We start from the raw sequence: 27,734 nt of genomic DNA, 5'->3' as shown, positions 1-27,734 counted from the left end.
CAGTTGAAACTGCCCCTGCGTTCCGTTTGGAGGGGTTCATCCCTACGCCCAATCTCTTCAAAGGGTGTGGGAGCTTCGAAGGTTTGAAAGGTGTGTCACCACATAGAATATCGCTGTGTGTTTCGAGCAGGGTTTCGAGGCACTTCAGTGGACCTTTCACCGTAGAACAGCGAATGGGAGGTGGGGCAAAGGCGGAGCCGAGCCGGAGGGGTTGGTTGGGCACGTATGGACAGATCACATCCCTCCTTTCCCGTCTTTTGTAGTCAAGGTAGAAGAAAGATGGCGCCTACACATGTACTGAGATGCTGCCAGAGGGGTCTGGCGTGGATACCGGTGATATTTATTGCCTTAGTGGTGTGCTGGTCGTACTATGCGTACGTGGTGGAGCTGTGTCTGTGTAAGTGCGCTTTATTATTCATACCTGAGTGGCACGCGCGTACCGGAAGTCACTGAACTAAAACATCATCAATGAATGGTTTGTTTACATGAGCTGACTAATATCGTAAGCTACTGATTTTAAACTGGAAGCAGAACAACAATGATTATGCTTTGGGAGCATATGTTGTGCTTTACACCCTATTCAAGGACAGAAAGTGTTTATAAGCTGGGTGGTGATGACAACTGTATTCGTTTATTTTGCAGTTAATCATTTTAATGTAAATTAATATTTATATTTAGTCATGCAGCATTATATTATTATAAAATAATATTTACAGTGTTACAGTAGGAAGCATGTGAAAGTTTTAGTAACAACGTCCAGGTTCTTCAGAAATCAGATTTGTTTAAAATCTCTTAGAGAAATAATAGCACAAATGGTATTTTCAGTATGAAAAATATGCTTGTTATAAGTTTATAAGCAAACATGTTAACAAGTCAAGCCTTGCGTCTTCTGTCACATCTCCAAGTAAACTGTATTTCATATTTCAGCTTTGTCCATAAAAGCGAAAGTGTGATAAACCAGATGTGCCATGAGTCATATCTGCCAAACAGTTTCTTTTCTCTTTCTGTTTTATATTCTCTCCAGTTACTATTCCCAGCATTCTTGAAAAAGGTGAGTAAACCCCCACCTTCTTTTTTAAGGGAAAAACCAACTTAAGGCTAATGTACAGTCATGATGTTGCATCACCTTTAAGGTGTTTATATACTACAGATGCTATATATATATATATATATATATATATATATATACACACACACACATTGCATTTGCATTTTGCCAGACACTTTTATCGAAAGCAGTTTACATTGCATTCTAGGTTGGTACACATTAAATAAATTAATGCATACATAAATGCATAGAAAATATTGATTTGAGTTGAAATTATTTTATTATATAATATGGAATGATACAAGAGACATAAATTGGGACAACAGTTTTGACCAATGACCATCAACTGGCCAATCAGAATTATTTTTTTAAAAGACCCTTGTAAAAATCTTCTTAAATTCACAAACCAAATAACTATTCAATATATTATACCAAGGAAATTAATTTACTTCAATTGTTATAGATAATTGTATATATTTTTGGAAAGGGACAGAGTCTCTTTGGCACAGTTGTCGGGCTGTTAAGGGTTTATTTGGTCTGTGCTTGTGCTGACTTCGGCCTTCCAGCTCAGAGTGCATCAGCAATCACAAACATGACTGATTTATACTCGGACAGTTTCTGGCAGGCTTTTCTCTGCGGGCTCGTGCAGTCTTGTTGTTAACGGCTGTACTTTCTCTGTTCCATGCAGTTGTCTACCTGGCTGTGTTTCATGTGTCGTTCATCATGTTTGTGTGGTCATACTGGAAAACCATCTTTACAAGACCAAGCACCCCTTCAAAAGAGGTACAGTGGGTATAAAACAAACAGTTTTATTTGTTTTGTACATGCAGCCCATGGTAACATGCCACACAGGTGATATGCATATTAACATGTTTATCAATGCATAATGAATTAATGCACACAATATTTGAGTGAGTGTTTTATAGGTATAATCTTACGCATGCTGCTGATTTGTCACACAGTGAGTTGATTGCTTTGTATTTTGTGTTAGTTCTGTCTACCCAAATCTGAGAAAGAGCAGTATGAGAAGGAACAGCGTCCAGAAACTCAGCAGGAGATCTTGAAGAGAGTGGCCACCAGTCTGCCCCTCTACACCCGCACCGGGGCAGGAGGTTAGAGACTCTCTCAAACACATGAAATCAGATGTACTAAGGAATTACCCACAAGATTGTACCTCAATGTCCTGAGCACCAGATTCAAGCAGACACAAGTTTAGCCATTTTATTGAGTGAGATGTGTTTTAAACTTTTAAGTAATTGTTATTTTATTGCGAAAAGAGACTATTGGCACAAACCGCTTGTTTAGGTTTAGCTGGTAACCAGGTTCATAGGCAGCCAAGATTACCACCCTAATTATGATGTTCTGTGTAAATAATCTGTATTAATTTGTAATTTGTTAGAAAAAGGGGAAAAAAATGAAAATTTTAAAAGATCAAATTGAATCATCTTGTATAGTCTTTACTGTTAAAATGTAAAAACGTGTTTGAAAAGAACAGATCTTTTTTTTTATTATTATTATTTCTACTAATTAATTTTTTTATGATCTGTTTACTGTTGTTTTAATTTTGTCTATTTATTCTTATTTTATAATTACACATACACATTTTTTTATTATCATTATCAGTTTATTATGACCATCATTATTGTCTATTTTAATCTGGATTTTGCCATAAAAATAGCCATTTTCCCCCCTCATCTTCTAGCTATCCGGTACTGTGATCGCTGCCAGGTCATCAAGCCAGACAGGTGTCATCATTGTTCTGCATGTGACATGTAAGTTGCTGTAGTTTCTCATTAATAGTTCTTATGGTTTATTTGTGTGATTTTAGCTACTCAGTACACCTTATGATTTTAGTCTTTTTTGAATGGGCTTTAAACTAAGTGCTTGCTCTTGTTCCTGACAGGTGTGTTCTAAAGATGGATCATCACTGTCCATGGTGAGTGAGATGCTGGTTGTTGGCACCAAAATGTTATTAGTATTGTAAAGAGCACCCTGCTAATGTCTCTCTTTCTCTCGATCTTCTACAGGGTGAATAACTGTGTGGGGTTCTCCAACTACAAGTTCTTCATCTTGTTCCTGACTTACTCGCTCGTTTACTGCTTATTCATCGCAGCCTCTGTCCTCCAGTACTTCATAAAGTTCTGGACAGTGAGTAGATCTCAAACCTTTCATCATACTTACCGTATTTTCCGCACTATAAGGCGCACTTAAAAGCCTTTCATTTTCTCTAAAAAACGACATTGCGCCTTATAATCCAGAGTGCCTTATATATGGATCAAGGTTTTGTTGACATTCCCTTTAGCACAGCTCCATCTAGTGGATGCATAACGCAAACACAGTCAAACGTTTGACTGCAGTATCTTCTATTCTATGTGCTTTATAATCCGGTACGCCCTATATATGAAAACTGTTCTAAAATAGGCCATTCATTGAAGGTGCGCCTTATAGTCCAGAAAATACAGTATTTGTAAAAAAAAAAAAAAAAAAATGCAAACATTTTAATTTCCATATTGTGTCATGTGAAGGTAGGTCATTATGTGGATAGATATGAGATTTCAGCAGGTTTCTGTCTGCATTTCCTCCATGTGCTAGTCATGCATCAGTTAATGTCTTGTCCACTCTGCCCTCCTCATACATTCTGTCCTTTCCATTTCATTTGTTTGTTTAGACTACCATTCAAAAGTCAGTAAGATTGCTTTGAAATAAGATCATGAATTCCTTTATTTAGCAGTGATGTAATAAATTAAGTGACAAGTGACATACAGCCAAGTATGGTGACCCATACTCAGAATTCGTGCTCTGCATTTAACCCATCCAAAGTACACACACACACACACACACACACACACACACACTGTGAACACACACCCGGAGCAGTGGGCAGCCATTTATGCTGCGGTACCCGGGGAGCAGATTGGTGTTCAGTGCCTTGCTCAAGGGCACCTCAGTCGTGGTATTGCCGGCCCGAGACTCGAACCCACAACCTTAGGGTTAGGAGTCAAACTCTCTAACCACTAGCACACTACTTCCCCAAAAGTGACTATTTCAAATAAATGCTGTTCTTTTTTGCTTTATACTCTTTAGAGAAAATCCTGAAAAAAAATGTTTTTCACAAAAATATTGAGCAGCACATCTCTTTTCAACATTGATAAGATGAGAAATGTTTCTTGAAGTTCTTGTTAATTCTTCAGCGTATCGGAATGATTTCTAAAGGATCACGCGACACTGAAGACTGGAGTAATGATGCTGAAGATTCAGCTTTGCCATCACTGGAATAATTTCAATTTTAAAATATATTCAAATAGAACTAATATTTAACAATATTACTTTTTTTGATCAAATAAATGGAACCTTGAGCAAAAGAGACTTCTTTCAAACATTAAAAATATCTTACCGACCGCAAACTTTTGAACAGTAGTGTACATGTTTCGACAAGCACTTGTTTTCTGTTGTAATCCCTCTTGTCCGTGTCTCTCTGCACCCGAAGCTTTGCTCTTCCTTGTGTCTAACAGTCTGTCTCTGTTTGCACTAAGCTTTGCCGGAGGAAATCGGCAGAGAATTGTCCAAAGGTAATCCCTCACAGTGTTTAGCAAACGTGTCAGTGTTAGCGCAGTGAGTTACATTGACCTATTTTTTGTCGCTTTAACCCTGTGACCCTAACGTTCCTGTCAAGTTGTGTCAGAATGACCTGTTGCCCATGTCTTGTTGGTTGTTGATCTTTGTCTCACAGCTCTCCTTTCTCTCTCCCCCTCTCTCAGAGTGACCTGCCAGAGTCTCACGCCAAATTCCATGTCTTGTTTCTCTTTTTTGTGGCGGCCATGTTCTGCATCAGCATTCTTTCACTCTTCACTTACCACTTGTGGCTTGTGGGAAAAAACAGGTCCACCATAGGTAACACATATGACCGATACTCGCATCTTTGTATCTTTGTCTACATGTGCTGTATAGATAAATTCATCTTTCTAACTAAGCTGCAATGCCTCTAGGCTACTTGCTCACTATTGCTACTATAGCAACAGTAGACTTGCTGTGCACAGGCTAAACCGCCTTCATATTTATTTTGGTAAACTGGTCATTCAGATTTCCTTGTGTTGACCAGATCAGTCCAGCAGTCTTTGAAGCAGTTCCCTGCTTGTTTTTCCATCAGGCCCTGTAATTTTATTTAGAAAAAGCATAAATCCACTCAGTCAGCTTCAGTCACAAGAGCTCATGATTTCATGTTGAGGTTTGTCATGCATCTACACTAGCATTCAAAAGTTTGGGGTCCGTAAGATTTTTATCAAATGATTTTGAAAAAGTCTCCTATGCTCACCAACAGTGCATTTAAAATACAGTAAAACTTTAATCTTGTCAAATATCGTTCTTAATTAAAATACCTATTTACTGTTTGAATATATATTAAAATGTAATATTTATATTATGGCAAAGCTGAATTTTCAGCATCATTACTACAGACACCAATCTTCAGAAATCATTCTAATTGACTGATTTTGGTAATTAAGAAATGTTTTGATTAATGTTGCGCTTTCGAATATATTTGTGGAAACTGACACATTTTTTATATTTTTTGATCACTAGAAGGTGCAAATAAACAACTTTTATTTGATGTTGAAGTTTTTGTAACATTATTAGTGTCTTTACTGTCACCTTTGGTAACTTTAATACAGCCATTTTGAATAAAAGTAGTTAAAACATACAACAACAACAAAAAACTACTGAACCCATACTTTTAAAAAAAGTAGTAGCGTATGCATTTTAACCCACTTCTGTGTTGTTGATTATCTTCAGAAGCGTTCAGAGCCCCGGTCTTCAGAAATGGCCCTGATAAAAATGGATTTTCCCTGGGCTTCAGCAAGAACATTGCTCAGGTGTTTGGGGACCAGAAGTTGTACTGGCTACTTCCTGTCTTTACAAGGCGAGTCTAAATACTAACTTGTTTTCATGAGTGTGGCTTACTAAGGCCATATTTTGCTTTATACTTCGAGTTAATGCTTTTGAAAAAGTATTACAATTTAGTGTGTTATTTTTTTTTACACTACAGTGCAATCAAATAGTGACTCACAAACAAAACAGAGAAGTCCAGCCTTGCCACTGCTGGAATAAATTATTCAAAAATATATTAAAATACAAAACAATTTAAATAGTAAATAGTAATAATATTTCACAGTATTACTGTTTCTACTGTATTGTTAGCCATATAAATGCATCCAGTTTTGCATGGTCAAATACAACATTTTCTAGTTTAAAATTAGATAAAGTATCCATACATTTAGATATTTTTTTTTTCTGCTGTAGTCAAGGAGATGGCTTTTCTTTTCCTACACGGTTGGTTACTGTTGATCCAGAGCAGCCCACTGAATGTCTCCAGCCTGGCGGGTTGGATAAAGGGTGAGGAGGCATCTCTTCTTTCACTACTGGGTTGGCACTAACCAAAACCAGATGAATAGCAGTAACTCTCAATGTGGTTCTTTCCCTCAGTGCTGTAGAAGGGTCTGCTGAGCAAACCACCCCCCTCAGTGAGTCCCAAAACCATCTGGTAGGCAACGATTACCACATTGAAGAAGATCACAAAGAGACAGACATCTTAAAGTCTGGTAGGTAACATATTTTGCACCATTCTAGCAAGGAACGACAGAAAAGAGTTCTAAGAATAACATAATCTTGCCTTTCAGATGAAAGTGAGGCCATCATTATCTCCATCGAGAGCGAGTCATAGCCAGGTAAGGTGATTTCACACTAAGCATGCATCCTTGATACAAACAAAAATAATCTTACTGACCACACTGTAGTTACGATGTCATTTCCTTCAATAGGACTGAAGCTGGTGAGGGGTGAATCCTCAGTGGTCTCGTGCCTTCGACTCCCAGTATTGGGGACTGTTGAGGAGAATCACAGCCATCAAAGCTGATGCCTTAAACAGCTCTTTTTCTCTGAAAGTTCCTTTGCCCATCGCTTCTGGAGTGTCCCAAATCTGTCCTCACATCTGTAAAAATGCTCCCAGTCCTCATTCAACTATAGTAGCTGCACTCTTTTAACAAAGAGATCTGCACGCATGTCTTTTACATCCATTGTTTTTGCACAGCAAACTGTTTTGTTGCTCAGGCCTTCACGACACATGCAGATTTCTTGTGCATGTGAATTGATACAGGCGCTAGAGATTTCGAAACTGTTTTCCAAGTGTAAACCAGGAAATGCACCACATCTGGTACCAACTGCTTTTTACCAGAGGGAGAGATGTGAAATGTTTTATTTTCTGGATCCATACCAAGTCAACAGTGTGGCTGAGCGTTGTGTTGATGGCTCCATAGTTAATGGACACCTCAGAGCACAAGGTTCTGGAATATTACACTTTAAATTTTTTTTAACTTCATTAACATTCTTCTAATATATACATATACATATATATATATATAGATATATATAAACACATACACACATGTTCACAAAGTGCAACGGAGTGTGTCCAAGCAGAGGAAAATTCCCTGCAAATGACTGAATTTCTTTTTTTTTTGTCCATTCTTAAGCTGCTCCACGTATGGTGACATTTATTATATTTTTTGTCGTCATCTTGAGATGATTCTGGTGTGAAATGTTTGTGCACATTTTACATATGCCAAATAAAGGGCTTAATACCAGAGCTCTAAACTCTAAGGAGTGTTTACAAAATGTCAGTAATACCTCTCTGCTCATGCAGTGTAGCCAGTGTCATCTTGAGAAAAAAAAATGAAATTATTGTAGGTTCCTCCTGTAGTACCAGAACTGGCCAACAGGAGACATTTACACTGCTTAATATTGTATAATGCGCTCAATGGTCTTTGGTGTTGTACCACCAGACTTTATTAGTCACAATCCTCGATTAAATTATGTTTTTGACCTTTTTCCTTTTATACATAAGCATTGTGAATAGCTCTATAGATTCAGAATACTTATTTTTAAGCCATTTTGCAAAGCGGTGAAAGGTTCTTTTTGTGTATTTATATTTGTCGCAAGTTACTATTTGTATATTTTGGTCCAGTGTGGAATAATAATTGTGCCCGTCAGCTGTGACTGTAGCGTGAGCTTATGTGGAACTGATGTGTGGAATCCAGATGTGATTATGTACTACAAAGTAAACTGCAGTGATTGCTTTATTTGTGTTCTGATTTTTCTAAAGAAATGCCTTGACAAATCAAGACATGTGCAAGTGCGTATCTGAGTGTTGCTGTTCTGGAGTGTTTTTTGTAAATGAGGTTGAAACAAGTAAATTAGCCAGTAAAAAGAGATTAAATATCTCCATGCAGAAAAACAAAGGAGTCTTTCATGAATTTAGACCGATGGAGGAGTTTTATTTATACACCTACGGCATTTTATGGCAAACTTCACCGACTCAGATCTGACTTTGAATGGCTTGTACGTATTACCAGATGGGGTTTATTGTTCTTTAAAACATCATTTGATTGTTTATGTTCTGAGAACATCTGTTTATCTCTTTATCACTTTATCAGAAAGATTGCTGGTGTTTAAAAAAATCGCAGGAAGTAATTTTGTATGTGAAATGTTGTAGCTGTTTTTGTGGTGGTAAGGAATGCTGTAATGGTAAAGAATGTTTTAATGTTTTTCTTTTTCTTTTAGTCTTTTGGACAGCCTTCTTATATGAATATTATATAAATTACACCGCCTTTATAACATTGGTCATATTATTATTATTATTATTTTTTTGGCATTCATTACATTTTATACTTCATTAATAAGGAAAAAGTAAACATGAAGCCATAATGAAATTATTATTTAAGATATGGTGTTGGTGTCCTTTGTCATTTTCTTTTTTTTTCTGTCACAGTCAAATAAAAAATGGAAAACCTTGTGCTTCAATGCATGTCATGAACAGTTACTTATTTGATCTACTGATGTGTAAGTCTGGAGGTTAGTTTTTTTATTACATCTTTTAAAATGCATGTTACAGATAACGTAAAACAAGGACATTTTTTAGCTTTAACATGGATATTTTGTGAATGAAGTACATGCTTATATGTAAAAATAAATAAATGTTTTGTTATATAAATAAAAAAACTGCAACAATTATACTTTATCTCTGTCTCACACACACACACACGTGTGTTTCAAGGGCTGTTCTTTACCCTGAACTCTTTCCAGCACATTAGCACTGAGGCCATTCAACTCTTTGCAAATCACAAGTTCAACCTGTTAAACATACTTTTCTCATACTCCTTTAACAATCTTCGTCTAAATGTGTATATGTATTGTCAGTCTTGTGAACTTTGGTCTGTCTTGAGTTGTAACCTAAACCCTTACTACTGTTCTTGTCTGTTCAACACGTGTTTTGAAGTCTCAGTTTTTCTTTCAGTTGGATATAGCATGACTATCTTTCTACCCAACATTCTATATATTCATCCCTTCTCAGAACCGATTTAACCGCATTCCATTAGAAATGCAAGAAGAAACAAACATGGAAACCAAAACTTTTGTTGCTATATTTATTTTTTATACACTGACGTGTATGGTGAGTAAATACTATAAACACCATTATATTATACAATAGTGTCTTTTTTTAATGCCTATCCTCTACTTTACCCAGTCATTTTATAGCATAAATGTTCTGAAGCGTGACGCTGTGTGAGTATGACGCTATTGCGCAGGCGCAGTGTAGTCGGATGAAAGAGAATATTCATTGGTTAGTGAGCCATGAATATTTGCGCTTGCATGGGCGGCCCCTTTAACAAGTGCCGGGTTTGATTCCTCTACATTACAAAGTCTACAAAACACCAGCCTGGTTCGCTCTCCGTTTATTAGTTTCACGCATGCTGAAACTAACCTGTGGTGAGGACAGTGGGGTTTTCACGGATTACAGTTTGCCCTGGATCTCGTAAATAAACGCTGAGTGTCAAGATGGACATGTCCAATTTCACACTTTTTGATCCGCGGTGCAGGGCAGAGGCTCCGTTCTCTATCGATGTTATTATGCGTAAGTAGCCTATCTTTAATTCGTTAGGCTATTTCTACAGAAAGTTGTTCCCTAATGTTAATTTTTACCTTGAACTTGTGTTTTAAGCAGCAGTCAAAACATAAAGTTGCTCTTACTGTAGAATCTTTGTTGTTATTAATGTAGATATGTAAAAATACAAAAAAAAAAAAAATATTTTATAATAGCACAATCCTGCTGTAGTAAATAGTATTATCGGCCATTCTCAGAAAAAAAAGTTACTTATCAAAAAGCTAAAACCTTATAAAGCTTTTTACACTATTTTAAGGAGACCCAGTTATTATTATCATTATTATTCTTTTACTCTAATAACTATAATGGTGGAAATTATAAATATTTAAATACAAAACATAAAACACTAGGTTTCATATTAGGCTAATTAATATAGTTACGTAAATAGTCTACAAATTGGGATAAATTACTGTGGTCATTTTTGTCTAATATTCAGAATTTTGTTCTTAATAATTTATTATTATTATTATTATTATTATGAAAAGCATTTAAACAAACTCTTCTGTGATGATGCTGAGTTGTATAATCAAACTTATGACTCAGAATATAATATTCAATGTACTCTAGCAAGGCATTTTTTATTTTTATTTATCTTTCTACATTTTTTAAGGCCACACCTTAATTTTTCAGGTAAAAGCATTGGTTAATAAATAGATGGCCATGTGTTTTTATATATGGTCATAGAAAAACTCATAAAAGTAAAAAAAAAAAAAAAAAAAAAAAAAGCCAATGAAAGCAATAGTTAATATCTTACACTGCTTCCCATTCATTGTTGATAAGAAGTGATTGTCCTGTGGTTCAGTGCTCTTGAACTTAAGTTTGCATGCATGATCATGTTGAATGGCTCTAATGTGGATTCTTTCCTGGTTGTCACCCTGGACTTTGGTAGACTATGTGTGTCAAACCGCATTCTTGTTTTAAAAGTTCTTACCTTTACTCAAACTCATAGTATCAGGTGGGATGTGAGTAATGCGTGATTATAAACGTAAAGATGATTTGTCCTCAGATGAACTGTGTACATGAACAATGACGTGTTAGGCAGATGCGTTCTTGTTAAAACGACTTACAAGAAAGTGCATGTACTGTGATTGACGTAGGCTTTATAAGGGCAGCTGTGAAAGGAAGTTAGGAAATGCCACATCAATGAACAGAATGAAACACCGGACACATGGTTTGTGTAAAACTACACACCAGCACAATGTGTGAGATAAAGTACCATTTAAACAATATTGATACTAAGTGATGCAATCTCAAATGGATTCAGCATGCATGGGTTGGTATTGATTCATGTTTTACATACAGCACAGCATATGGGTTTTGCATGGTTGCGAGACCGTTATTCCTGAGATATCAATCAATTTAACACTGACTAGACTTTTCCAATGACTTCATTCTAAATGAAAACACATTGGATAAAGGATTCCAAAGGATTCAAAAGGATATGATGGCTTGAATTGTCCTTTTATTCCACGTTGTGTTTTGCAGAGCTGGATATCTTTGGCATTGTCCTCTTCTCTGTGCTGACGTTAATGGCTACAGTGTCCATGTTGGTTTTCATCGAAGAATGCATCTACATCTATAAGAAAGTACCTCCAAATAAGAAAAGTGTGATCATCTGGGTTACTGGAGCAGCACCGGTGAGTTCTGTCAGTCAAACATTTGTCTTTTTTTATCTGCTCTATTATTCATGTTACCATTTAAGTTCCCTCCCTGCCTTCAGGTACAGTATTTTTACAATCTATTATTTAAAAAAAGTTTTTTAATAATTCATCACTCCTAATTAGAACTGACATGTCAAATATGAGGTTTATCTGTATCCCACACAGACGGAAACTGAGGCAATGGTACAGTTAGTCATTTCTAGTGCATTACTGCTTGGATGAGTGATTATGAGTCTCAAGTTCATCTTCTTCTAAGGCATTACTGTATATTTATCTTTATCTTTTCAGGTTATTGCTACCATGTCTTGTTTGGGCATGTGGGTTCCAAGGGCCACAATGTTCACTGATATGACATCAGCCACGTGAGTTCACTCTTTTAACACCCTGCGCTTTTCCCTGTGTGGAATGCTTTGAAAAAGGAAGTATGAATGATATATTAAATGTAATTCAGTAGCGGTCAAACATTTTCAAATTATTTTCTGTCCTATATATTTTCCAGTGTACAGAACTTTGAAAGAATTTGTTGGTGTGTGTGCAACTGTTACACAAAGGAACATATTTTTTACTTAATTGGCAGATACTTTGCAATTGTGGTCTTCAAATTCCTGATTCTCATGATTGAAGAGGTGGGAGGAGACAATGCATTTCTTAAGCGCTCTGAGAACAAGTCATTTAAGATCAGCACGGGACCTTGCTGCTGCTGCTGTCCATGTCTGCCAAACGTCCCCATCACTAGGTAAGCAAACTCTAAGGGTGTTTGTCACATGCCATCAGATCCAAGAAGATTTGACTTCTGCAGAAATCACTGCCATGATACTGTTGTGCCTGTTGTGGGTTGTTGCTATAAAGCTCAAAAAATCTAAATAGTCAACCCTCTAGTATCTACCAGGGGTCCAGTGCCCACTTGAGGGCCTCTGCAAATATCCAAGGTGGACAATAGTCCTTAGTCAGGGTAGTGCCATATTAAATTTTTTTTTTTCACAGGAATGATGGATAAAATATGGTTCATTCAGTGGATTGTTCTGTTGTTTAACAACATACCAATTGTTCAGCTGATGAAAAAACTTTCAATGCACAAATAAACACTAGAGAGTTCATCACAGCCTTATTTTTCCATCTTAAATTCAATATACAAACACGATTCCAAAAAAGTTGGGACACTGTACAAATTGTGAGTAAAAAAGGAATGGAATAATTTAAAAATCTCATAAACTTATTTTTTATTCACAATAGACTATAGATAACATATCAAATGTTGAAAGTGAGACATTTTGAAATGTCATGCCAAATATTGGCTCATTTTGGATTTCATGAGAGCTACACATTCCAAAAAAGTTGGGACCGGTAGCCGGAAATAAGAGGCTGGAAAAGTTAAATGTACATATAAGGAACAGCTGGAGGACCAATTTGCAACTTATTAGGTCAATTGGCAACATGATTGGGTATAAAAAGAGCTTCTCAGAGTGGCAGTGTCTCTCAGAAGTCAAGATGGGCAGAGGATCACCAATTCCCCCAATGCTGCGGCGAAAAATAGTGGAGCAATATCAGGAGAGAGTTTCTCAGAGAAAAATTTCGAAGAATTTGAAGTTATCATCATCTACAGTGCATAATATCATCCAAAGATTCAGAGAATTTGGAACAATCTCTGTGTGTAAGGGTCAAGGCCGGAAAACCATACTGGATGCCCGTGATCTTCGGACCCTTAGACGGCACTGCATCACATACAGGAATGCTACTGTAATGGAAATCACAACATGGGCTCAGGAATACTTCCAGAAAACATTGTCGGTGAACACAATCCAACGTGCCATTCGCCCTTGCCAGCTAAAACACTATAGGTAAAAAAATAAGCCATATCTAAACATGATCCAGAAGCGCAGGCGTTTTCTGTGGGCCAAGGCTCATTTAAAATGGACTGTGGCAAAGTCGAAAACTGTTCTGTGGTCAGACGAATCAAAATTTGGAGTTCTTTCTGGAAAACTGGGACGCCATGTCATCTGGACTGAAGAAGACAAGGACAACCCAAGTTGTTATCAGCGCTCCGTTCAGAAGTCTGCATCTCTGATGGTATGGGGTTGCATGAGTGTGTGTGGCATGGGCAGCTTACACAACTGAAAAGGCATCATCAATGCTGAAAGGTATATCCAAGTTCTAGAACAACATATGCTCCCAACCAGACGTCGTCTCTTTCAGGGAAGACCTTGCATTTTCCAACATAACAATGCCAGACCACATACTGCATCAATTACAACATCATGGATGCGTAGAAGAAGGATCCGGGTACTGAAATGGCCAGCCTGCAGTCCAGATCTTTCACCATTAGAAAACATTTGGCGCATCATAAAGAGGAAGATGCGACAAAGAAGACCTAAGACAGTTGAGCAATCAGAAGCCTGTATTAGACAAGAATGGGACAACATTCCTATTCCTAAACTTGAGCAACTTGTCTCCTCAGTGCCCAGACATTTGCAGACAGTGGTAAACATGGCCTTTTCCCAACTTTTTTGAGATGTGTTGATGCCATGAAATTTTAAATCAACTTATTTTCCCTTAAAATTTTCTCAGTTTAAACATTTGAAATGTCATCTATGTTGTAATTGTGAATAAAACATTGAAATTTGAAACTTCCACATCATTGCATTCTGTTTTTATTCACAATTTATACAGTGTCCCAACTTTTTTGGAATCGGGTTTGTATATTCAATTATGAAACAAATACAATTTTGGTTGTAAAGCAGCTCTAAAAAGGCAAAAGTGTAAATATTCAACTCAGTTTATGCAAATTTTGAAACAAGCTTAATTCAGCCAGAAGCAGCTGTATAGAAGAGCAATATTGTCATTATTCAGCTCAAGTCGGTTCAAAGTTGATTCAGCAACAACCGGGTCATTGTTGCAGAGTTCATCAATTATGATCGAAAATAATATCATTATCCAGTTAAATTTAGTTCAAATGTTGTTCACATCCTACAGTGTGAGTGCAGTCAAGTCAAAGGTGACCGTGGCGAGGATCCAAGATTCCATCAGGTGACATTGATGGAGAACAAAAAAATAAATAAAATTGGGAAAAGCCAGGTTCACTCAGGGGCCAGTTTTCCTGAACAGCAGGCTGTGTAGAAATAAACAAATCGCTCTTATTAACTAAATTGCTCCTGCGTATTACTAATAAACATTCTGAAACTGACATGTTTGCAATTAATGACCCATATCTTTAACTGGATGACGACAGGATGAGTGCACCTTTGGCCATTCAACTCTTCTGCAAACATGAGGTCTTTATCATGCTTAGTCTGTAACCTAAAATGGGCACCTCAGGGCCATTGCACTCTTTGCTATCTGAAAGAAAGGAGTAGTTTGTGTCTCCTAGGAAGCATTGGCTTCATACCAGTGTTATGTAAGACTTCCATTATCAAACTCGGCTCAAACTGTTGAATGTGATACCTGTGTGTGGGCTCATGTGGTAAAACGAAACCAAAATAGTTGAACTTTCTTCTAATATTATGCTTTGCTTTTTCAGAAAATCTTTGTTCATATTGAAACTGGGGTCCTACCAGTTTGCGCTGTTAAAATTGATCTTAACCATTCTTTCTATAGTCCTCTGGACGAATGGCAGCTACAATGTTGCTGATGTAAGTATAGACTGCAAATATTTTTTAATACCTAATTTTATTGAGAAAGACAAGAGTGCAGAATGTCTCTTTCTCTGGTCTTTAGGTTTCAGCTAATGGAGCATCCATATGGATAAACTGCTCCATAGGCGTCTTCACCATTATCGCCCTTTGGCCTGTAGCAATCATGTTCATGCATGTGCGAGAGGCATTGCGCACCCTTAAAATGATCCCTAAATATGCCATGTATCAGGTTTGTGTGCTTTTTTGTACTTATAGCTTGGTGTTTTAGAACATATTTGGTGTTTAGTATTACTGGAATGAGAGTTAACAGTGATTCAACAGTTGTATCTGCCCTCAGTTGGTGCTGATTCTCAGCCAGCTGCAAACTGCTGTCATCAACATACTGGCAATGAACGGGACTATTGCCTGTGCGCCGCCCTACACGTCCCAGTCCCGTGGATACTGTGAGTCTTGATCAGTTCTAGTTCAGTTATCATAGGGCACAGGACTTAAAGGGATAGTTCTTCTGAAAATTAAAGTTCTGTCATTATTATTGTTATTCCTGTACGAGTTTGTCTATCTTCTGTCTTCCATATAATGAAAGTGGATGGGGACTAGCAGTTGTCAACCTTTAAAAAGCAGCATAAAAGTCAATTCGTTTTGTGTTACATCAAACCATTCTACTGAAGAAAGGAAGTCATACAGTTGCCTGAGGCAACAAAATTTAATTTTTTGGGTGAACTGTCCCTTTAAATCTTGCATAATTTCCCTAAATCCACTTAAGTAGTCTGTCAGATTTTAATGGCTCCTTAAAACACCCTCAATTTCTTTTCACAGTGATGAGTCAGCAGCTATTGATCGTGGAGATGTTCATCATCACGCTAGTGACCCGCATTTTATATAGACGTCAGTATGACCCCATACCAGATCTGGATGATGATATTGAGGAGACAAAGACTGTCCTCACCTCAGAGAAAGTCGTAGATATTGCCTGAGAACAACAGACTGTTGTGTGTGATTGAGAATTTGTCATATGTTTGAGACTGGATTGTTGAAAATTGAACAATGATGGTCATTAACTTTGTTTTTCTATATGTAAGTGCATTCTAGTTTCTAAAATTTTGCCAGATCTGTTTTTTTATTGACGTTTTTGCTAGCCATTTGGCTATAGAATTTCACTGTAGGGTTAACCAATGTTTTTGAGAGCCCTGATATTGGTGTTTACACTTTGTATTGGGTGCGTCAATCTGGGGAATCAGGACTACAAAGCTTTGGTTGATCTTGTGAGTCATGGTGCATGTTCCTGATGAAATGAGAGAAAGTCATTTCTATGTCTTAATGGTGGGCTGCATAAAAGACTTTTGGAGTTGTATAAAAGTCAGGATTCATTATGTTGCTAAATGGATGTTGAGAAATTACCCTTTGTACTATAAAATCTTTATTCCTGATGTAGTCCTACTGCTGAATACATATTTTTCCAGTTATCATGTCATTTGTTTGTTGTAACTATTAAAATAATAATAGAAATGCTAAAGAAATAAAAACTGAAGTAATAAAATTGATAAAACAAAAACAATAAATATAGGTTTATTAAAAAGTGATGCTTTGAGATATGGAAGCGTATGGGTAGCAATATTCAATTTGGGATGTAATATGCAAAATGACAATGCAATATGTAAAATGACAATGCATTTCTGTATTTACATTTACATTTTCCAATACATTTGTGCAACGTTTGGTGCAAAATGAAAATTAAATTACATAATTTTCATTTGCCATTTCATACACCAGTTTTAATATGTAAAATGAAAACTAATTTTAACGCTTTATAAGTTGCAAAATTAAAAATGAAAATGTATTAAAGAAATGATTAGATATGTATAACATGTTCAAGCAAAAACTGTGGCAAAATTATCATTTAAATGCTATTTTTCTTAAATGCATTAACACTCACAGTCAAGACGCTTACGATTGCATTATCATTCATTGTCCCGCAATGAATGTAGCAAAATTCAATGTGCACATTGAAAATGCATTCCGAGCCGATCACGTGTCCGCCCTCTCACGCCATGTCAATCACTGCGTGAACAGGGCGGGGCTTGCAGAAGGTCAGAGACTCAAATCTCAAGAAGAGGATTCAAGTGAGAGAACATGGACAAGACAGTTGGTCCATGTACGTTTTTATCATTTCGGTTTATTCAATATTTTATTCGCACTTGTGGGCGGAGCTGAAACGCTGCTTTCATCTGATTGGTCGAATCGCTCCACCTTCAGCACATCTTTTCATTCTTTCAGGCAGAATAAGAGTCAGTGCGAGTGAAGCACTGTAATGTCTGAAACCACCCCTCACTGTTAATTAGCATAATATTTGAATCAGATGTAGCTGGGCACATAATTCGTGCTGCTGAGACCTGCAAATTATTTCTAGGTTGTAGTATTGTATGAATATTGTCCCACTGATAAATACAGTGCAAATATTTCTGTCTCTTTGGATAAAAGTGAAGTGGAAATAAAAATCAAAAATAGACTGAGCAGTTTCATGTCTGTAACATTTACCACTCTCATCTTTTAAGTCATAAGGCACTAGGTATGTGTGTGTGACATTAATAAATAATTGTAAAAATTAATATAGTTAAATTTCTGAAATAAAAATAGTAAAATTAGCTCTATGCTGCTCAGTGCTCCTGTAGCCTACCCCAGAGCGCCCTCTCGCGGCTGTAGACGGTAATGTTTTCTCTTGGTTCTGAATAAATGCGACTTAATAGTCCAGTGCGACTTATATATGTTTTTTTCCTCGTCATGACGTATTTTTGGACTGATGCAACTTATACCGAAAAATACGGGTAACATTATTATTATTGTTTATTATGAGAGTAATTGACACAGACTAGAACTTTCATGTTTCACCAAATTCAGCTCAGATCTTCAGACTCGTCTGACTCGTGTTGCTGTATAACTGGCCAGACTTACCTTCCCAAAAAATCCTATTTAATTTTATTTCATAAATTTAACTATATTTATTTCCACTTCACTGTTATACAATGAGACAGAACTATTTGCACTGTTTTTATCATTGGGACAATATTTATACAATACTATAACCTAGAAATAATTTAACGGGGTCTCTTGCAGGTCTCAGCATCACGAATTATGTGCCCAGCTAAATCTGATTCAAATATTATGGTAATTAACAGTGAGTGGTGGTTCAAGACATTACAGTGCTTCACTCGCACTGACTCTTATTCTGCCTGAAAGAATGAAAAGACAGATGAAAGGAGCTCTTCAGCGCCGCCCACAAGTGCGAATGAAATATTGAAGCCATAAACCGAAATGATGAAAACGTACATGTCCCTGTTCTTGTTCTTGAAAACTGTCTTGTCCATGTTCTCTCACTTGAATCCTCTTCTTGAGATTTGAGTCTCTGACCTTCTGCAATCCCCGCCTTGTTCACGGAGTGATTGACATGGCGGGAGGGGGCGGACACGTGATCGGCTCTGAATGCATTTTCAATGTGCACATTGAATTTTGCTACATTCATTGCGGGACACTGAATGAAAGTGCAATCGTAAGTGTCTTGACTGTGAGTAATGCATTTAAGAAAAATAGCATTTTAATGATAATTTTGCCACAGTTTTTGCTTGAACATGTTATACATATCTAATCATTTCTGTAATACATTTTCATTTTAATTTTGCAACTTATAAAGCGTTGAAATTAGTATTCATTTTACATATTAAAACTGGTGTATGAAATGGCAAATGAAAATTATGTAATTTAATTTTCATTTTCATTTTGCACCAAACGTTGCACAAATGTATTGGAAAATGTAAATGTAAATACAGAAATGCATTGCCATTTTACATATTGCATTGTCATTTTGCATATTACATTCCAAATTGAATATTGCTACCCATATACTTCCATATTGAGACAATAATAAAAATAAAATCTAAGTACAAAAAATTAATTAAACAAAAAACTAAACTTAAAATGTAACTGAATATATAAAAATAAAAGCTGTAAAATATATAAATGAAAGGCCTACTAAAATAACACTGTTATCTGCACACAACTGAGAAGCAACACAATAAATGTATTTGCAAAATGGCTTTTTTTTTTCATGTTCAGCTTTTCATTTGGTCAGACCAATTTAACCAATTAAACCATTCTAGATCACCTAAGACCACCTTAGGCTGGTTTAGATTATATTTTTTAGCAAAGTAATTTTCCAGTTTCCATAAAATGGATTTTATGGACAAGCAACTGTCACGTGGCTCTCAGAAATAATAATAAACGTGCAGCATTAAAGGTTGGTTTTGCAGGAAGTCATACACAAAATGTAAACAACATAAAAAATAAAAAAAGAACCGCTGTTCTGCAACCTAACTTCCCACAGTGGCGTTTCAGTCAGGGAACTGGATGAACCAGTCACAAAGCACTGACTTTTTCCCCCTTGTTCTTCTCAGCCAATCACAGCGGCTTGCGATTCGCTCCCGTGTTTGTGCTGTTTAGCGCAACAGTGGCTGTACAGGAAAACACAAGCTACACGCGAATAATACAGTGTTCTCTTATAAAATATATGTGAAAATAATATGAAACGGAGGTGAATTTTCGGATACGGATGTTGCGGTGAGCTCTACTCTTTGGACCATCCCTGCCATTATCCCAATATAAGGATTTTTTTTTCATAAACAGCCTGTCCTCAGTCGGTTCACAATGAGACTGTACGCAGTTTTTCTGAAGGACCATTTACCAAAGATAGAATATTATTCAAGGTTTTCACCATCGCCCCTGTCAATAAAACAGTTTCTGGAATTCGGTAAGTGAGCGCATCCATCAATGAAGACTGACAGCAACGCTGGTTACTTCTGATGCAACATGATTATGATGATTGCCTCAAAATATGTTTTATTAGCCCTCCTTGTTTTACTGTATGTTTAGTGTTCAGATTGTAAATGCGACAAATCTGGTAATCAAGAACGTTGTTCATTCTGGAAAGAAAACATTCACAGGACATTTCTGTCTTAAATGTTTGAGTACGTTTGTTGTTTTTGCGACTGTACGAGACATGCCACCTAATGTTTTCCAAAGTTAACTTTCATAAATCATTATCATTTATGGCATATATGTCTGTAAGTATTTTGACCACTATATCTCCTTCAAATATTTATGGTCATGTATCGTGTTACTTGTTGATACATATTGTTGAACCATCTCATAATATATACAATTAAATGTAACTATAATAATATGAATACAAAATAGCTGTCCGTTAGTCTAACTGTGCTCCCTTTAAGTACTTTAATAAGAGGGAGAGGCTTTTTTATGTTAATACAATATGTGCAATAAGTGTGTGTGATACGAACTCTATATAGACTACACCTAGGTGAGGTCAAATACTACAGCTAGTCACAATAAATTGTTTTTTAAAGCAATAGTTCCCCTTAAAATAGCCATTAAATCACCTGTTGTCCTAACCCATATCACGGTGAAGCAATAAAGTTTAATTCATTGAAATGTTTGGGAATGGTTTATCAAACAAAAACACTGATAGCACAGAAAGGACTGTTATATTTACATGAGTCAGAATAAAGGCTTATGCAACAAGGCTAATTATGATATTAGTTACAATCTTAAATGATATGGATAATTAATCCTGCTTGTGATGTTTCAGCTGAAAAAATTGGTTTGCAGGGTTTGTGTGTGTGTGTGTGTTCAGTGCTTTGCAGGCGTCTCCGGTATGAATGACAAAGCATTTTTCTGCATTTTCCCATCTGTAAACACTTAAACCCTTTGTGTTTTCTCAGTTGTTAATGTCTGGTTGCTGAATTTTTTTAGGTAGGGATAATGCGTGTGAGAAGACGTCTTACATGTTCCTGCGGAAGGAGCTGCCGGTGCGTCTGGCTAACACAATGAGAGAGGTCAATCTGCTGCCTGACAAGCTCCTCAGTCAACCTTCAGTCAAACTGGTGCAGAAATGGTTAGTACAAATGAGTTTAAAATAGAGGACGTCCAGATGAACATTCACTGAAGCCTGAGCCGTGCCAAATCTCTCCACAGGTACATGCAAAGTTTTTTTGAACTTCTAGAATTCGAGAACAGGAAGCCAGAAGACCCACATGCCCTGAATGAGTGAGTAGGAATCTTTTAATTATGTTTTGTTGCTTTATGTGAGCCATCTAGGTGGTCTTGTTCTGCAGGCAGTTGCACAGCATGCTATTATGTTTTCACTGGAGGTGAATTCAGGACGAATCAGACTGAAAGCTGCCCTGACAGTGGAAAAGAACAAACATGCATGCTGGGTCAGCAAAAACAAAGGAAGAATCCTACTCGCATGCCATTTCTACACACAATGGCCTTTATTAATTATACAAAATACTATAAATGACCTGAATGACAAAAAATTGAGCAAATATTTGGGTTTATTTACAATTGATGTAGCTAAAGAATTAGGTCAGTGTTGGATATTTTATTGTTCATGGTAATTTCCGCTATTTTTTACACTTAACTTTGTCACCTACACTTACTTAAAGTTCGTCTTTAAAAACACTACAATTTTTTAATAACACTGTTAACTGTAATCTTTAGCAAATCTGAATAAATAAACATTTGTCATTCTAATGTTGTGATACCTAAATTCACTTTTAGCATTCAAAAATTGGTCTGTAATGTAATTTTTTTAGATTTATTTTTATTTTGTTTAGTCTGTTTATGATTTATTGATATAAAATAATCATCAGCTTATGGATCTCGGATAGAATTTCAGTATTGTAATATTTATTTAAAAACTGTTTATAAACCTGTTTATATTTATCTCTTTAAGATCTACAAAATCTATTTTATTACCCTTTTTTAGCTTTCTGGAGACTCTCATTGAGATCAGGAATAGACACAATGATGTGGTCCCGACTATGGCCCAGGGTGTAATTGAATATAAAGAGAAGTTTGGTTTCGATCCGTTCGTCAGCTCCAACATCCAGTACTTTTTGGACCGCTTCTACACCAACCGAATCTCTTTTCGCATGCTCATCAACCAGCACAGTATGTCACGCAAAAAAGAAACCACTTACTGGACCATAGCTTTTCATAGAGTTGTATCGTAATTGCTTTTCTCTTTATTACAGCTCTCCTTTTTGGCAATGACATCAACCCAGCCCATCCAAAACACATTGGCAGTATTGATCCCAACTGCAATGTTGCTGAGGTGGTGACTGGTAGGTTTAGAGATTTTATTTTTTGTTCTGTCACATAAAACTACCATTGAGAAGTTTGGGGTCTGTAAATAAAAATAATTAAATTAAATTAAATTTTTTATTTAATTTAATTTAATTTTAATTTAATTTAATTATTTTTATTTATTTAAGCATGGACACATTGTCCAAAGTGGCCGTAAGACATTATGTTTATAATATCTAAAAGTATTTATATTTTAAATAAATGCCCTTGTTTTGAACTTTTACATTTATCAAGGAATATTGAAAAATGTATTACAAAAATATTAAGCAGCACAACATTTTCATCATTGAATAAAAAGGTTTCTTTAGCAGTAAACCGGGATGTTAGAATGATTTCTGAAGGATCATGTGACACTGAAGACTGGAGTAATGGCTGCTGAAAATTCAGCTTTGCCATCACAGGAATAAATTACATTTTAAAATATATTCAAATAGAAACCAGTTATTTTAAATTGCAATAAGATTTCATAATATTACTGTTTTTACTGTATTTTGATCAAATAAATGCAGCCTTTGTGAGTATAAAAAATCGTACCAACCCCAAACATTTGAATGGCAGTGTAGGAAAACCACCCTTATCTTATGTTTGGAATTTGTGCTCCACTGATTCAGTGTGACGTTGTTTTCAGATGCATACGAGACCGCCAAGATGGTGTGTGAGCAATATTATTCAGCTGCACCTGAACTCAAGATAGAGGAATTCAATGGTACATGTCCTTCGTATTCTCTCACAAAGCTAAATATATAATATTTGTTTCAGAGTTGCTAATTCATGTAGAACTTCTGGATGTCTATTTAATGTTACTTTTTATGTAGCAAAGGCTCCTCAAAAACCCATCCAGGCTGTGTACGTTCCCTCACACTTGTTCCACATGCTGTTTGAATTGTTTAAGGTATGTTTCTAAAACTTGCTCCAGATGCATATTAAATATGATATATCAGAGAACCAGCATGTGTTAAGCAATTCAGTATTCAGGAGCTCTTATCTTCTTATCTTTTTCCCAAGGCCCTGATGCATTGTTGTAATAGCTTGTGTTTGTGTTTTCAGAACGCAATGCGGGCCACCAATGAGCTCCACGAGGGTAGTAAGGAGGGTCTTCCTCTTATAAAAGCAAAAGTGACCCTGGGGAAGGAAGATCTCTCTGTGAAGGTCAGTTTGTTTGCAAATCGGTTTTCTTTGCAAACGTGCTTGTGAAATGCCTTGATCCTAAAAGTCCTGTGTTTTTCATCATAGATCAGTGACAGGGGAGGGGGTGTGGCTTTACGGAAGATTGACCGGCTGTTCAACTACACCTACACGACTGCACCAACACCCAGTCTGGGCTCGAAACGAGTGCCATTGGTAAAGAAGTGTGGCTACAAACCAACAGTGTGGATTTTTATTAGACTGTGGAACCCAAAAAGAGATGTTTAGAAGAATGTTAAGACTGCTCTTGTGCTTGTCCAAAAAGGACACAAAAAACATGTTGAAAATTATTTTGCAGTCTTCTAAAGCCAAACAATGCCAAATTTATTTTCTGTTATATTAAAATAATTTGATTAAACTCAAAAATTAATGAAAGCTGTCAAGAATACGTTGAGGTTATTATTATTATCATTATTATTATTTGTTTATTTAGCCAAAACTGACTTGGATAAAACTAAAAAGCTATTAAAAATCCTATAAAATTAAAGTACTAAAATGACTAAAACTAAAACCTGTGTAAATTTAAGTTAAATATAAATATTTGTATAAACTATTTTGTTTATTCAAAATGACAAAAGTGACAAAAGAACAGAAAAAAAAATGAAATGAAAATAGTATGGTAGCCCGTTTCCGAATGAAAAAGGTCATTTACATTTTTATCTCACAATTTGGATTTTTTTCACTAATTGCGTGATACAAACTTGCGATTCTGATAATTAGTGAGATATAAACTCACTATTTTGTGAAATGAAGCCAGAAATATGTGATATAAACTTGCAGTTGCGACTTACAAAATCAGTATTGCGTCATACAGAATAAAGTTGCAGTTCTGAGAAATAAAGTCAGAATTGCGAGATATACTGTACACTCACAATTCAGACTTTTTCCCCCTCAATTTCGCAATCGTTTATATCTCACAATTGTCACTTTTTTTTCTCAGAATTGCGAATTTATATCTTGCAATTCTGACTTTAAAGTGCAAAATTGCAAGTTTATATCACGCAAGTTTATATAATGCAATTCTGAGAAAAAAAGTTGGAATTGCGAGTTATCTCGCAGATTATATTACACTATTCTGACATTACAACTAGCTGTTGTGAGTTTATATCTCACGATTCTGAGAAAAAAAGTCAGAATTGCAAGATTGTATTATGCAATTCTGCACAAAAATGTCAATTGTGAGGAAAAAGTCACATATATCTTTTTAATTTTTAATTTAGTGGCGGAAATGGGCAAATGAAATAACAAAATAGAAAAAAAATAGAAAAATAAGAGCTAATTAAAAATATAATAATAATGTATATAAATAATACTAAAACACTGTTTAGAACCTCACTGTAAAGTTGTATGTATTTATTTATTCTAATTTCATGGTGCTGTTTTCTTTTTTTCTTGAACCTTTTATTTTGTGTTCACTGAAAAACTTATCAGTTTGGAAGAACATTAGGGTGAATAAAAAATGACTTAATTTTAGGGAAAACAACCAACTTTAACCTTGAACAAGAGTTCTAAATGTAGCATTGTCCTCTGTACCCTGATCTCCACGCGTCTCTAGGCTGGATTTGGACATGGTTTGCCGATATCCAGGCTGTACGCCCGCTACTTTCAAGGGGACCTCAAACTGTACTCGATGGAAGGCGTAGGGGCCGATGCCGTCATTTACCTGAAGGTAAAAGCAGCTCTCAATTTCAACCTTATTTCATTGTTCCACCGATGGGTTTTGAGTGACATCCACCCGGTCATCTTCTCTGGCCAGGCTCTCTCCAGCGAATCATTTGAGCGCCTGCCCGTCTTCAACAAATCTGCTTGGCGACACTATCAAGGAGGCCCAGGAGCGGATGACTGGAGCAACCCGAGCAAAGAGCCCCGAGATGCCTCAAAATACAAGGCTAAAAGATAATCGCACTCGCCCCATCCATGTCCCACGGCACCTATTACAGACCTACCGTCTTTAGTCTAGCTTCAATTGCCATGGCAACATCACATCGATGCTGAGTGTTCTATACTTGTTAGCATTTCCAGAGCAGGAGAGCTGATGATGTAAGTGTCATTAAGTCTCTGCTCCTTCCTCCTTTGTGCAGCTACAGACGTAAGTTGCAGAACCTCCTTTTAATGTCTTCCAGGGCGGTTAGAGGAAAGAGTGAGCATTTGTGGCCTGGGTGTCAGATACTTTGGTTCTTTCTATTAATTGTGCCACACAATAGCCTCCCTGTTTCATTTGCTAAAACATCCAGAGAAGGACGTCTGGAGTTTGAGAAGGTCAGAACAAAGGTTCACTGCCATTCACAAGCACTAGAGAGTTCCCGGCTCCCGGTTTTTTGGCAGTGGACTAATGGAGAAATAATTTGAAAAGGCTCTGAAGAAATGAAAATAATTTGGTTAAACTCAATACGACATGAAAGCTGTCAAGAAAATTCACCCTAAAATCAAAAGAAAAATCTGGAATTATATTTTGCATGAAGAAAATGAAACATTATAGTACAATTAGCCTAGTCATGTTTTGCATTATGACATTAATTTAATAATGTGTTATTTTAAAAGTAAATGTGTGTGTGTGTGTGTGTATATATATATATATATATATATATATATATATATATATATATATATATATATATATATAATTATAAAATAATTTTATTGCATTATTACAATTATTGTGTATCATAAATATTAAGGTATTTACATATTTGTAAGTTTAATTTATACTCATTTTAACTGGGGGGAAAAACTGCCCAGACATGATTATTTTAATTATTGTATTACAGTAATTAGAATTTGAGGGGGAATTCTCCTGAAAATGTCATAATGCAGACAATTTCATTAGTTCTAAAAAATAATTTTCTAATTGCAAAATTTGCTCTTCTTTTTCTTTGAATGTTTTGGATGAAATGTGAGCACATAATTTTTAAAGAGCAGAGTAGTATGCTGATAAACTGATATTTCCAGGTATGGTGGAATGCACTTTTAAACAAATCAAATACACTTTTAAACATGTAGTTTCAGATATTTATTTATTTATTTGACCCCCATTTATTTTAAGTTTACCCCAAGTTGTGCATTTGTGTTGGGCTGTGCTGATTCTGAGCTGGGCCTCAGTGTGAGTAGCAGCAGTATATTATTACCTAAATCCACTAAATCCCGAACTTCCTGCTAATGTAAATGAAGAGAGACTGTAGTAAACTTTGAAAAAGAATGCACAACTATAGCCTATTGTAGCATTAGTGCTATAGTCATTAATTATTATTTTTTACTGCTTTACTAACATTATAGCCACTGCATGCAGGGTAACATAGTTGATATAAATATATTTGCTTGAAGACTGTTGAAACAGAAAGTTTAGATGTTTAGACCAGCAACATTTGATTGAGAGAAAGTGCAGTTAAATATAAACTCATAGAAGCAACTTGGCTGCCTTCTGAATCTGAGTTTTAGCTTAATATTTATTTTCATTATACCACTACTTCTCAGACATTCCTTTTGATGGAGTAAATGTTTTCCAGAGGACCTTGTCTTAAAATAATTCCAGATGCGGTTTGGGACTGTTTGAGTGCAGTGATTCTAAGAAGAGGGGTTATAAATTAAAAATTAAATTTATTCATTTAGCAGACACTTTTATCCAAAGCGACTTAGTGTTATTCAGGCTATGAATTTTTACCTTTTATGTGTTCCCGGGGAATCGAACCCCCAACCTTGCGCTTCATAGCAAGGAACCGATTTAAGGAACCTATGATTAACTACAAGCTTAACTTTGCCCAGGCTAGTTAGCTTGTCTGTTACACTGTGTCCTATTAAAAAAAAAAAAACCATAATTTATCACTCAGTGATTCTTTTCTTTTGTACGCACAAGCCTAGTAATATTTGTTTTTGAAACTCCATAAGATGAACAACTGTTTAGTGTTTTTACACTCCAGGGTGAATCTCATGAAACTTGTCAAGAACATGTCTAAATCATTTATATATATATATATATATATATATATATACACACACACACACAAACA

The 27,734-nt window shown here is 36.0% G+C and overlaps 3 protein-coding genes across 4 annotated transcripts; all 3 read left to right on the top strand.

Annotated features, from left to right (window-relative positions):
- The first annotated feature begins 72 nt into the window (after positions 1–72).
- Positions 73–8,367, top strand: LOC132116155 (palmitoyltransferase ZDHHC20-B). Of its 2 annotated transcripts, XM_059524781.1 has the most exons (14): positions 73–397; positions 1,025–1,051; positions 1,737–1,831; positions 2,040–2,160; positions 2,751–2,820; positions 2,952–2,984; positions 3,076–3,196; positions 4,582–4,617; positions 4,807–4,939; positions 5,837–5,963; positions 6,344–6,436; positions 6,527–6,642; positions 6,721–6,768; positions 6,862–8,367. In XM_059524781.1, the coding sequence occupies exons 1-13, from the start codon at positions 226–228 to the stop codon at positions 6,762–6,764; spliced, it is 1,188 nt and encodes a 395-aa protein (XP_059380764.1). In that variant the 5' UTR covers positions 73–225; the 3' UTR covers positions 6,765–6,768; positions 6,862–8,367. The 2 variants fall into 2 exon arrangements, with proteins under 2 accessions (XP_059380764.1, XP_059380765.1); XM_059524782.1 differs by lacking the exon at positions 4,582–4,617.
- Positions 8,368–9,755: 1,388 nt separating this feature from the next.
- Positions 9,756–16,710, top strand: LOC132116152 (organic solute transporter subunit alpha-like). The gene is made up of 8 exons (XM_059524778.1): positions 9,756–10,010; positions 11,526–11,677; positions 11,990–12,063; positions 12,279–12,437; positions 15,216–15,327; positions 15,413–15,559; positions 15,668–15,773; positions 16,147–16,710. Exons 1-8 carry the CDS (start codon positions 9,935–9,937, stop codon positions 16,302–16,304), a joined length of 984 nt encoding a protein of 327 aa, XP_059380761.1. The 5' UTR covers positions 9,756–9,934; the 3' UTR covers positions 16,305–16,710.
- A 3,094-nt stretch (positions 16,711–19,804) lies between these two features.
- Positions 19,805–26,024, top strand: LOC132116151 (pyruvate dehydrogenase (acetyl-transferring) kinase isozyme 3, mitochondrial-like). The gene is made up of 11 exons (XM_059524777.1): positions 19,805–20,128; positions 21,148–21,289; positions 21,370–21,441; positions 22,166–22,350; positions 22,434–22,523; positions 23,174–23,251; positions 23,361–23,437; positions 23,593–23,694; positions 23,779–23,886; positions 25,286–25,399; positions 25,487–26,024. The coding sequence occupies exons 1-11, from the start codon at positions 20,026–20,028 to the stop codon at positions 25,628–25,630; spliced, it is 1,215 nt and encodes a 404-aa protein (XP_059380760.1). The 5' UTR covers positions 19,805–20,025; the 3' UTR covers positions 25,631–26,024.
- Positions 26,025–27,734: the final 1,710 nt, after the last annotated feature.

Source organism: Carassius carassius, chromosome 35 (assembly GCF_963082965.1).
Source record: "Carassius carassius chromosome 35, fCarCar2.1, whole genome shotgun sequence".
NCBI lineage: Eukaryota > Metazoa > Chordata > Actinopteri > Cypriniformes > Cyprinidae > Carassius > Carassius carassius.
Note: the sequence above shows the minus strand (reverse complement) of the source record. Positions and strands in the feature narration are given on the sequence as shown.

Coding starts and splice junctions, on each gene's coding strand:
- LOC132116152 (XM_059524778.1), top strand. CDS start 9,935: ATGGACATGTCCAATTTCACACTTTTTGATCCGCGGTGCAGGGCAGAG. Junction 15,328..15,412: donor GCAGCTACAATGTTGCTGAT/GTAAGTATAGAC, acceptor TCTGGTCTTTAG/GTTTCAGCTAATGGAGCATC. Junction 15,560..15,667: donor CTAAATATGCCATGTATCAG/GTTTGTGTGCTT, acceptor ATCTGCCCTCAG/TTGGTGCTGATTCTCAGCCA.
- LOC132116151 (XM_059524777.1), top strand. CDS start 20,026: ATGAGACTGTACGCAGTTTTTCTGAAGGACCATTTACCAAAGATAGAA. Junction 20,129..21,147: donor AAAACAGTTTCTGGAATTCG/GTAAGTGAGCGC, acceptor GAATTTTTTTAG/GTAGGGATAATGCGTGTGAG. Junction 22,351..22,433: donor CATGCTCATCAACCAGCACA/GTATGTCACGCA, acceptor TCTTTATTACAG/CTCTCCTTTTTGGCAATGAC.
- LOC132116155 (XM_059524781.1), top strand. CDS start 226: ATGGACAGATCACATCCCTCCTTTCCCGTCTTTTGTAGTCAAGGTAGA. Junction 398..1,024: donor CGTGGTGGAGCTGTGTCTGT/GTAAGTGCGCTT, acceptor TATTCTCTCCAG/TTACTATTCCCAGCATTCTT. Junction 5,964..6,343: donor CTACTTCCTGTCTTTACAAG/GCGAGTCTAAAT, acceptor TTTCTGCTGTAG/TCAAGGAGATGGCTTTTCTT.